General features: G+C 41.1%; 1 protein-coding gene and 1 long non-coding RNA gene across 2 annotated transcripts; one reads left to right on the top strand and one right to left on the bottom strand.

The window, feature by feature from the left end:
- Positions 1-1283: 1283 nt before the first annotated feature.
- Positions 1284-3330, bottom strand: LOC139433699 (uncharacterized). The gene is made up of 3 exons (XR_011643086.1): positions 3112-3330; positions 2235-2348; positions 1284-2107 (listed from the first exon to the last, which is right to left on the bottom strand). It is a non-coding gene; the product is annotated as an uncharacterized lncRNA (long non-coding RNA).
- A 4868-nt stretch (positions 3331-8198) lies between these two features.
- On the top strand, positions 8199-10103 carry LOC117445934 (transmembrane protein 275-like). Its single transcript, XM_034081880.2, has 2 exons — positions 8199-8251; positions 8592-10103. Exon 2 carries the CDS (start codon positions 8682-8684, stop codon positions 9267-9269), a length of 588 nt encoding a protein of 195 aa, XP_033937771.1. The 5' UTR covers positions 8199-8251; positions 8592-8681; the 3' UTR covers positions 9270-10103.
- The last annotated feature ends 2365 nt before the right edge of the window (positions 10104-12468 follow it).

The following is a 12468-nucleotide window of genomic DNA, read 5'->3' as shown; positions in this document are numbered from 1 at the left end:
GGTATTAAAGTTATCATTGGTCAATCTTCCTGTAAAGGCCCTGACACACCAAGCAGTCACCAGAGGACTAGCCGACGCTGAAGTCGGCTGTTGCCTGGCCGTGTTCTCCTGCGTTTTGGCCATGTGTCGCACGGGAACACACCGCACCGACTTCAGTGCGTGAGTGGCAATAACTCTCCTTACCAGCAGGCGGCGGTAGTGTGTATTCGTCATTCAAAAGAGGCAACAACCGGAAGACAGAGAAGAAGAAGAGTATATTTTCTCCGTAATATCATACAGAGCTGGCCTCTCCTGGATCAAGGTGATGAGCAGGTCTTCGTTTGCATCATTCCAGATCGCCATGATGAGATGAAAATGAATAGCAGTCTGTGTGTGCCTTCTTAAATCGTTTGTTTACGTCCCTCATTTCCGCTTCGCTTCTCATGCACTGATTTGCTAGCTGAACAGCCAATCAGGGTGATTATTTGGTCCGACTGCCAGACCCGATGCATGGCCGATTCAACATGTTGAATCGGCCATGCATCGGGTCTGGCAGTCCAAATAAGGCGTGTCACGGTCGACGGTGCGGGACACACCAACCTGACTACGGCGCCGCGAATGCCCGACAGCCTCTGACGGCCTCTGACTCCCAAAATCGGGTTGGTGTGTCAGGGCCTTAAGACTAAATGTGAATTTTGAAAAGTTGTTTTTCATCCTGTTTGTCTGTTACCACATCCTATGTTATCTAAATGCTCTGTCACTCTCCATCCTCACAGATGCTTAGTTTGGCACCTTGGCGTTAAACTCCCATACATGTTCAAAATACAACACAACGTATAAGAAATATGTCAAATACTACCTTATCAAAATCAAACATTTTGAAATGGTATAACTAGGTATAACTAGGTATATAATGGTATAGGTGTTAGGTGTAACTAGGTATAATGGTATAATTAGGTCAAATTGTCATGTAGCCATTTATCGAAGGAATAACATGACAACAAATGTCTTCAAACTTTCTAAAGCTGTTTAACATATTAATCATTTTATCCAAATGTTTAGGTATTAGTGTTGAACTTGCTTAACCGGTCAGATTTAGATTATTATAGATTATTATTATTATCTTCATTAGATCATCTAATACCATTTAATACTGTAATATATATTGGATTCGCTCAGGTGTGGTAGGAAACACTACCACTTTGTCAGAACCTTCTAATAAATACAGAGGCAGCTTTGTACAAAATATAGGACAATCTTTATTTTAACCACAACAGTTCATTAGTAAGAGGAAAGGAGAGAACAAGAGGAAGCGAGTCCACGCGGCACCAGAAACCCCCACAACACATCACAATACTTTCACGTAGCAAACACATACTCTTTCATTTCTCTTTAAATCTCACATTCTCTTCCCCTTCTTTTCAAATGCATCTCAAACTTCCTGTTTTAGAAGAAATAATTATTTCATTCTTAGCTAACTGGAAACTTTATTTTCTCCAAATTAGTTTTCATAAAGTTAACATTCGGAATGCTCCATTCAGTTACATTAATCATCATCATCATCATCTTTATTTTAAAGAGACTCTTGGTCCTTTATTACAAAACATACAACACTCAAATATAAATTAAAAAAAGGCAGTTATACCAATGTTTCCACAGAGGTGACTGGTATCGTACAGCACTGAGACACGGATTTGAAAGCAGCATAATGACAGAATTATGAGAAACATTCAACATTACTTTGACTTTCTCCACTTACTCAACCCATCTTCACTTTCTGTTTATACCACCTTTATGTTGTTTCTCATCTGTCAAAAACATAAAATTATAAATGATGTGCTTATAATTTATAATATAAATATAATTTTGACCATATCTTTTTATATTGCATTAATTCCTTCTTTGCATGCAGACGCTAAATCGTGTCACATCGTCCAGTTGGGGGCCAGCTGTGAAAATACCATCTTCAATCGCTACAACCTCCCCGACTTTTATTGACTTTATTAAATAACACAACTTTGCTTTAAACTTCTATTATTTGTTCATTTCTTGCCAACCAGGTTGTTTGTTTTTAAAGTGGAATTTCCTCCACAGTTTTGACTTCAGCGGAGACAGTGGTAGTTTTGCGCTGTTGATTGGATAAGAAATGCAAACTGAGACGTCTTTCGGCTTTGAGATTTTAACATGAGCATTTTTCACAGAATCTTTATTAGATGTGTAGTTTTATCAGAACAAAACTCATTCTTTATTCTTACCTGTGACCATTGCCCTGAAGTCCACATGTTGTGGCAGGGAGCTGCTTTGCAGGCCTGGTGTGATGCTGGCTGAGACGATGGCTCACAGTAGTCGTCCGAAGCCTTTAAGATGATCTGTGGAGATGCATCAATCTGTTACACTTTAATAGGAAAACAGGCTAATTTCACGAAAACCAAGCAATTGAAACTTACAAAAAAGTATATTAAAAAGGTAAACAATAAGGCTCCACTGTCAATAAATGCAAGAGATGCAGCATTTTCTCAACAATGTTTAATTTACATTTTTCATCTTCCTCAGACGTCACTCATTGCGTGACAGCCCAACGATGATTTGGACTTTATTACCCCAAAAACACAAGCCACAGCTTTGCTATCATTGCAGTTTAGTCGTGTTTCTATCCTACATTGGATTTTAAAGCATATAATGCTTCACCGAACACAGTAGGGAGGCTTGGCTGTCTACAAATAAAGACTAGGGCTGTCAGTCGATTAAAATATTTAATCGCGATTAATCGCATGATTGTCCATAGTTAATCGCGATTAATCGATCGCACATTTTTGATCTGTTCTAAATGTACCTTAGAGGAATATTTTTCAAGTTTGTAATACTCTTATCAACATATGAGTGGACAAATATGCTTTATGCTAATGTTTATTACCATTTGAACAATGATATTCTCATGAATATTAAACACAACAACCTCTGAACATTACAAATATTCGCCTCAATTCAACCTGGAACCTCTCTCATACAATACAAATGGTGTGTGTGTGTGTGTGTGTGTGTGTGTGTGTGTGTGTGCGTGCGCGTGCGTGTGTGTGTGTTGGATCATTGGAGCTATGTGCAACTCAAGGCATATGCTCGAACGGGAGCTACCTGGACGCTGCAATCATGTTGCTGCAATCATGAGTGTGCTGACTTCTCCTACAATGTCCCGCTGTCTGCTTCCTGCATCAAGTCAAGTGCTCGGCGCAGTTGTGTGGATAGAGCGCTCCTCTGTTTTCATTTAAACAGCTCCTTATATCCGTTAGCGCAGCTAGCTAGCACCCGATGCTAACAACAACAATAATGCACGTAAGGTCTCTCTCTCGCTCGCTCGGGCCACACACACACACACACACACACACACACACACACACACACACACACACACACACACACACACACACACACACACACACACACACACACACACACACACACACACACACACACACACACACACACACACACACACACACACACACACCACACACACACACACCACACACACACACACACACACACACACACACACACACACACACACACCCTCCCGGTCCTCCCGATGGCCAGTCGGTGCCTGCCGGTGAGCGTGGAAGTGTGGTCTGCTGCAAGCAGGCGGCAGGAGCGGGGCTGTCAGCATCAGCTTGTAGATGGTATTTTAAATTCGATGCGCTCTGAAACTACGGGGCGGCCGAGGAAAAAAAATACACATGCGTTAATCGCGTTAAAATAATTAGTGGCGTTCATTTTTTTTTTTTGCGTTATCGCGACTTGACAGCCCTAATAAAGACGGCTCATTTTAATTCTCGCCAAATATAGTGAGGCTGAACCTGAACTTTGAATTCTCTGCTCCCATCATAATCTTGACGATCTTGTTAACATCGTGAATGCAGAATTAGAAATACTATGTAACTGGTTTGCAGTTAATAAATTATCCCTTAATGTGGCCAAAACAAATTACATGTTATTCAATACAAAGTCTGAGAGTAGAAAACTGCATTATATGGATTTGCAATACCGAGATAGAAAAAGTTGGTGCATGTACATTTTTAGGACTGCTTGTTGACGAAAAACTCAATTGGAAGCACCATATACATTATGTACAGACTAAACTGTCAAAAACAAGGTATTTTGTATCATACTAAGAGCATTCTTGAAGAAAAAATACTCTTTATAACAGTCTATGTCTCCCTTACCTTTACTACTGCTCCGAAATATGGGGAAACACGTACTCAACAAATCTACAAAAAATAATAACATCCCAAAAAAAATCTATTAAAATGTGTTGACATAGTACAGCTTAAAACAGTACTGATTATGCACAACATTTTCAAAACAAAATGCCTAATAACATTCAAAAGCAGTTCCAAACCACAGCGTGAACATATGAATGTAAAAAAAGTCACATGAAAATAAGTGTTCACAATGTTTATATGCAATTATGCATTTATTATTATTATTATTATTATTATTATTATTATTATTATTCATTTGCCAAGTACATCTGTACATATGTATATATTTATATATAGTATTTTCATTTCCAAAAAAAGATAGTTGAAACTGCTATTGACATGTGCAGAAAACGGCCCTATATCTAGTTTTCGTATATATATATATATATATATATATATATGACACAACAATAGACAAACACAGTCTGCTTAAACTAATACCACACAAACAATTATATGTTTTCATGTTTTTATTGAACACACCATGTAAACATTCACGGTGCAGGGTGGAAAAAGTGAACCCCTAGGCTAAAGACTTCTTCAAGAGCTAATTGGAGTCAGGAGTCAGCCAACCTGGAGTCCAATCAATGAGACGAGATTGGAGGTGTTGGTTAAAGCTGCCCTGCCCTATAAAAATACACACCAGCTTTGAATTTGCTATTCTTAAGAAGCATTGCCAGATGTGAACCATGCCTCGCACAAAAGAGCTCTCAGAAGACGTACGATTAAGAATTGTTGACTTGCATAAAGCTGGAAAGGGTTACAAAAGGATCTCTAAAAGCCTTGATGTTCATCAGTCCACAGTAAGGCAACTTGTCTATACATGGAGAAAGTTCAGCACTGTTGCTACTCTCCCTAAGAGTGGCCGTCCTGTAAAGATGACTGCAAGAGCACAGCGCAGAATGCTCAATGAGGTGAAGAAGAGTCCTAGAGTGTCAGTTAGAGACTTAAAGAAATCTCTGACACATGCTAACATCTCTGTTGACGAATCTACGATACGTAAAACACTGAACAAGAATGGAGTTCATGGGAGGACACCACGGAGGAAGCCACATATTCTGTGGACAGATGAAACCAAAGTTGAGTTGTTTGGAAGGAACACACAACGCTACGCTATGTGTGCAGAATCCAAAGGGTTCACATACTTTTTCTTGCAACTGTAAATGTCCATCCTAGTGGACGTCAGGACCGTCTTCATGGACTTTAATATTGTTGCAGGAGACGGAACTGAAGCAGACATTTTCTGTACCAGATAGTTCAGGGAGATTCAGATTTGGAGCTCTCAGATGATGATGAGAGAGAGATGAGGATTTCACACCTGGGATAGAAGAGGGTCAAGAAGAAGGGGGGGAAAGATGCATAAAACTAGTCAAGATGACCCTACAGCCCGTGCCGACTGGAGTCAATGAGGTACTTTTCCACTACATTGACAACAAAGTCTTTGAAGATCTGGAAAGATTCACCAAAAACCAAACTAGTTTTTTAATGACCAAATAAACAGCAATGTTCAGATCAATTACTTAGTTATGTTTTAAATAAAGGTGAATGTATTATTGTATTAATATCACTCTATAAACATAATACGTTACAAAGTCTATCTGTTAATTTTGGCTGTCTTTTCAAACTAATGGTCCCGACGTCCTCTACAGTGGACATACTGTAACATTTAAAAGTTAAATTAAAAAAGTCTAAATTCCAAGATGTTTTTTTAACCCTAAATAGGTAGGAAATCACAAAAAAGGGAAATTGGAAGACACTTTTTTTCCTCGGGTCCCAGGAGGATATATAATATCTAATATTCTAAGATGGACCTTTATTAATCCCCTTGGGCAATTCAGGAGTTTAAGCAGCAACAGAGTGAGAGGGAAAAGCAGGACAGTACCGATTCACACAACATTAATACATTTAAAGATATCATTGAAATTATATAAGTAACTGTTAAAACAAGAAATGAATTAAATGAACAAATATTAATATTTGAATCCGGATTGTTAAATATATTTACATGTATTTGTTTGTTATGTTATTGTTTGTTGTTGTATCATCTTCGGCTGCTCTAAAGAAAGGGGGGAGGGGTTCTACAGGATGCAGTCCAGCTTCCTCCTCGTCCTCCCCTCTGCCACCTCCTCCAGATTGTCCAGTTGTACTCCAACTACAGAGCTAGCCTTCCTCACAAGCTTGTTCAGCTGGTCAGTGTCCCTTGTGTTGGTGTCTCCCCCCCCAGCACAGCAAAAAGAGCCCACTGGCCACCACAGACTGGTAGAACATCTGCAGCAGCCTTGTGCTGAAGGACCTGAGCCTCCTCAGGAAGAACAGCTGGCTCTGTCCCTTCCTGAAGAGAGCATCAGTGTTGTCACTCCAGTCCAGTTTATTGTTCAAGTGCACTCCCAGGCCTCTTCCTGCTCCTCCTGAAGTCCACCACCAGCTCCTTAGTCTTGCTGATGTTGAGCTGGAGGTGATTGACGTCACACCAGCCTACGAGACCAGCCTATTTAGACTGTGATCGTAGAAATCAGGAGTGTATAGTGACGGGTCTAACTACATGACCAAGACACAGCTGAGGGACGGTAGAGACACAAGGGCAGCGAGAAGATCACACACAGGTGGAGAGAATCAGGGCATTAACAAAGGCGACAAAAAACACAGACAGGAAGTAAAACCAAACCAAACACAATGAGAAAATACATTTCAAAATAAAACATTAAACACAAAAACTAAGGTCATGACAGGGGAAGTGTGGACAGTCACTAAGATACAACTTTTGCCTAATAATTAGGATCGATACATTCAAATTGTGTCAAAACAAGGAGCAGTTTAATCAAATTGAACTGCACACAAATGTTCCTGTCAAATTCAGTAAAGAAAACCGTTTCCTGTGCCGTGTGTGTCTGTTTGTGGCCGCGAGCATCAATAAGACAAGCAGGGCCGGGCAGAAGTAAACTGAGGTTTGGGCGCTGTTCATCCCCAAACTGATTACACCCACACACGACTACACTCGCGACATGAGACGTAACACCAGGGACTGCTCAACCCAAACGGGGTATATTTTCCTTTCTAGCTTCACTCACTTAGCAACCGCAATCACGTTTGAAGTGACGCGTGACGTGATACCACTTGTTTGTGTCACATGTTCGTTGCAAAATCATAACCATCATTTAGTTTTGGAGTGCATTCTTTAATCAGAAACAATGCGCAACGTGTTTGGGAAGTAATATGAGGCCTTTCTCATTTCTCTAATTTCCGCCTCCTCGACTCCTCAGTCCTCCGGTAGTGACCCGGAAATCGATTTCAGCGCGCCATGTTGAATTTCTCTAAACGCCACATTGCTTCCACTGCTCTCTCCTCGGTTCCCCTCCTTGACTCCTCCGCAAGGATAGGAGTCGAGGAGAACAGTCGAGGAGGGGGAAATTAGAAATGAGAAAGTATAGACTGTGTTTACATTAGCACGCATCGCTAACACTCAGAGCTAACCTGTACTGGAGAGAGTATGTGTAAAACAGCCCGGTATTAAAAGGTACCCACCTCGTGGTAAACCCGCAAGAGAAAAAGCCTTTGAGCTCCATACTGTTTCAGAAATAATCCTTGATGTGGTTTGGAACTTAATATGGCGTTTAATCACGGCAGCATTTAGCTGAGTATCTGGGTAGCATTTTCCTGCATGAGCTCCCCTCTCTTGCTAACAGCAAATATACTTTTATCATGGTTTGATCTTACTTTTAAAGAAGCAGTAATAACACATGAACACCACCATGTGTATTTGAATGTCTACAGACTGCTCAGATATTCCTCAATGCATCATTGGCCTATGTCGATGTATTCAGTACACACATGCACCCACTTAATCACTTCTCTGCCATTGTTGGTGAGAAAGGTTTGCTTCAGAGCTCTGCAGCACCCCAAGTGGTCCATTTTCATTATAACGAGCTGTGGTGTGTGAGCAGCTTCTCACTCTGCAGCTCACCTGCAGGAGGGACAGATCTCACAGACTCTTGCACAACATGATGCTCTGATCTGAGGTAAGTGACACTGACAGCAGGGCAAAGCAATGTTGTTGTGTGTGTGTTTGAAATGTCTCTTTGTACAATTTGTATTTGTACATGTCTGGCAGTAGTAGTTAAGAAAATTGTAGTTGTGATTCAAGTGTTATGTTTTCTGTTCTAATGATAGCTGCCATTTTGCTCATAGTGCATGTTATTGCCACAAGCATTATGTGTGTCCTTTGTTTCTTACTTGTTGCGATTCAATCATTTATGGAGATGTTTTGAAGCATTTTAGGAATAACTTTTGAAATCAAATTAAAGATAAAATAAATATTTGAAGCGTTTACAACTTCTTACATTTGCCTTCCATTTTCAGCCTCTTCATCATCACCCTCATCTCTCTCTTAGGCGATGAGTTCAGTCATCATCTGATCTTTTGTGGGTCTCAGAGATCTTTTCACGAGACATGGTGCTACCTGAAAAAACCTCCAAACCATGTGCCCCCAAGAAGACCCCCAGACGCGCTCTGCTGCATCAGAGCCTGCCCTCCCCGGCCCTGTGCTGCGCCTGCGGCCTGTGCATCATGCTGGCCGGCATCAACATCACCCTGGTGGGAGCCTTCGCCTTTGGCACCTTCATGCCTTCAGGAAACCCCCCAATCATCATCGGACCTCTCCTTTTATTGATAGCATTGGGCTTTTTCACAGGGTGCTGTGTGGGCAGCAGGAGGCCCCCGGCAAGCATGGCCCGCAAGGCTAAAGGAGGCGAGAAGTGGGGGCTGATGAGGATGGGGACGGCAGCTTTTGAGATGGAGACGAGCGAGCACACGCTGCAGGACACCACGGCCGTCCAGCTCAGCCCCACCAACTCCCCCAGCTCCTCTCACAAGTCCAGCTGCAGCCGCGGGGGGGACGCCGGCTGCCAGGATGGAGCCGGGGAGCTGCACATGTCTGAGATGTCAGGCCAGGGTGTCACGGGAGATAAGGACGCCGTGACCTCTGACAGGAAGCTGAGCAGTCCCACACAGATGCTGCAGAACACTTCCTCGACATAGCATGGACTTTCTTCTGAGCATTGATGTTTGCTTTATCAGTTGCTGTTAACAGAATCAGAATTCGTTTATTAGTTCCCCAGAAGAGGAACATTGACAGTGGAACAGCAGAAGTGGCCTAGCAGGTAAAAAAAAGGCAAGCAATAATGAAAAAGAAAAGCACACAGAATAGAAATACGTACACAAACCATGGATACAAAATGTGTAGCAGCAAATCAAAAAAACGAAGCGATGGAAATAACGTAGACCGTGTAAAGATAAAATGTTGGGACATCTATAAAATGGTAGGCTTTGACATAAAAGTGACTATAGTGCAATTACAAACAAGTGTTTACATTTCAAGGATGGACATGTTTGGTTTGACTGCCATTTTTAAAGAGGAACAAAAAAGACCCTGATGAATGTCCAAGACTGCAGAGTAAAACGTGATGTGCTAAACCTCTCTGATTGTAGCTTCTTCGATGTGTTCCCGTTTGTTGTTGAACGTGTATTGCTAAACCCCAGGGTGTACATTGCCAGAACCAGGAGAGGATACCTTAATTAAAGTGCCAGTTTGTGTACTTCTCTTTTAAAACACCCACTGGATCGACTGTGGTTAGTACTTATCAACCTCCTTTAAAAGAGAACATATCCAGCCAAGCTTCTCTGAGTCATGAAAGCTTTTCCCGTGTAAACTAAATAACCATCCATGTGTTTTTTTCACACGCTTTAAGAGAAGTGTTATCATTTTTGCTTTTAAATGCTTGCATCCGCTGCCGAGTGAGTAATCTGTTGTGTCCAGATGGGTATTCAAGAACAAATTATTATTATGTGTCGTTGTTGCTGCCGACGTCAATACATGTTTGTGGCATCTTTCCTTTTTATAAATAAAGCTGAAATGTTATTTGATCATCAGCTGTACTGTATGTGGTGTTTCTGTTCAAGAACCCTGGTGAGGATTTAAAGGCTATTATGCTTTTTGGGCTTTTCCCTTTCCTGTGTTGAATAGGTTTTTGTGCAAAGGTTAAAATCCCTGTGCCATCCAGAGGGAAACGCCTCCATTGTACTCCTTTCTTTACTTCCTCAACATAGTGACATCACTATTACACTCAAGCATCTATTAGCTAGCGCTCCAACACATTGTATGTGATAGGCTAAGTGACGGGACACCTTTAAGCTGTGACCAATCACAATTGAGCCGGCCAGCTAACCAATCAGAGCAGACTGGGCTCTGGTTTCAGACAGAGGGTGAAAAGAGGTGCTGCAGCACAGGCAGTGTGAGAAAAATAAAGAGCGTTTTGATCAATAAAGCAAGGAGACATTAGAGGCACAACATACAAATAGGAACCTGAAAATAAACATAATAGGGAAGTGAACTCGTTGTGTAGCATGCACCTTAACAACAACATAAAAAACACAATAGCACATACATGTCGGGCTACGTAACGAAGGTACACGTCATGCGGAGATAATGCATTTGTTATCTAAGAAAAGCCAGCTGCGGCGGTGCAAACAGCTCCTTCCTGACATGTTGCCCGTCACTTGGCATCTCAACCAACAGATGCTGGCAGAGGCGAAAGCTCTGTTTACTCATCATTATATAACTGATGTCCACAAACACAGAAAGACACACAGTGTGATCCCCACAGACAACTCACCCACTGGAAACGATAACAGGACAGACACTGCTTGCTGTTATTGCTTTAAGACTGGCTGCAAGCAGGCAGGGTGAATGTCTGCGGTTAACCAGTGATTTGGAAATATCACTGCAGTGTTTCCATAAACGAGGATGACATGTTTTGATAACCTGAGCGCATTTCAGTAACGATGAGATCATGCTGCTCTGAAATGCATCTAGTGCAGGGCTGGTTGACACAGATACTAATGTGGAATATTAATTCAGACAAGTGATATAATTAGCAGCCATTACATGATATAATTGTCCAGTTATGATTCATAGTGGTCACCTGGTTTGAATGTTGTCAGCCAATGAAATAGGTGTTCTCAATGGCTGTCACTCTCATTTATGTGATGTGAATATCACACCAACTTTTAATCCAATCAGATCCATTCACCACCCCGATAAGATGGACATGGACAATTATATCATGCTTGTAAAGGGAAGGAGTATTGATGACACTGAGTGTATGTTTGCATAAAACAGAAGACATGATGGTAAGATTACACAAATGGAGCGCTCTTAAAATAGTTTACACTTTTCCACCAATAATAATCTTATACTGTATATTGGCATCTTTTTACGAAAACTGTTTTAAAGGGGCCCTATTATGGGGTTTCGGGCCAAGTGTGTGGGCGAGAAAGCTTTGGGATTTTAGCCTTTGCGGACCATTTACATGCATGGAAATATATAAAACACATTACAGGAAATGGAAAACCCCAAAAAGTAGAATAGGGCCCCTTGCTCTGAGCCGCAAATCAATTGTTATGATGACAAAATAAGTATTGTGTGTTTCCATGTTTCCTGTAAAGAAGCCAAAATCCCTTGAATCTATTTCACCGAAGTCTCAACAGCATCTTTCTTATTGTTCTTTATTGTAATGTTCCCATGGCGACTTAAGGAGAAATGTGCCATTGATAACTGACAAATGCATAACATAGCTGTAATTTGCGAGGCGCATTTTTTTATCCCACCCCACTCATTCAAGTCATCATTTGCGAGTTTAATAATGATATTGAGGCCGAGGGCTCATAATCACACGTGTGTCACTGAGAGCTGAATGAATCACAAAAGGCCGCGGTTGAGTCTATTATTTGTATGCAAATAGCTGCCGTCAGAACGAGGAGCGTGTTCAGTGAGCATACAATGAACTGGAATCACATACAACAGCTAAATAAATAAATTACATTTCAGCTGACACTTGTATTGTTGTATAATTACATATTACAATATTCGTGAAGCTTCTTATAAAAGAATCCAGCTCCACTGATGGAGATACTTAAAGTGAGATAACTCCACCTGCTGGAGAGAAGATAGCAGTAATAGTGAAATTAAAAGCTTTTAAGCAGAGGTGGAAGAGGTACTCAGACGTTATACTAAGGTTAAAATAGCAATGCATAATAGTACCGAAGTATTGGTATCAAAATATACCTTAAGTATCGAAAGTAAAAGTACACGTTATGCAGAATGATATATATTTAATGACTGGATTGTGATTATTGATGCATTAATGCGTTCATCACAGCTGGTAATTGTGGAGCTTAT

This window comes from Pseudochaenichthys georgianus, chromosome 4 (genome assembly GCF_902827115.2).
Source record: "Pseudochaenichthys georgianus chromosome 4, fPseGeo1.2, whole genome shotgun sequence".
NCBI classification, from domain to species: domain Eukaryota; kingdom Metazoa; phylum Chordata; class Actinopteri; order Perciformes; family Channichthyidae; genus Pseudochaenichthys; species Pseudochaenichthys georgianus.
Note: the sequence above shows the minus strand (reverse complement) of the source record. Positions and strands in the feature narration are given on the sequence as shown.

What these genes read in the sequence shown, in the direction of transcription:
- LOC117445934 (XM_034081880.2), top strand. Translation starts at nt 8,682, where the DNA reads ATGGTGCTACCTGAAAAAACCTCCAAACCATGTGCCCCCAAGAAGACC.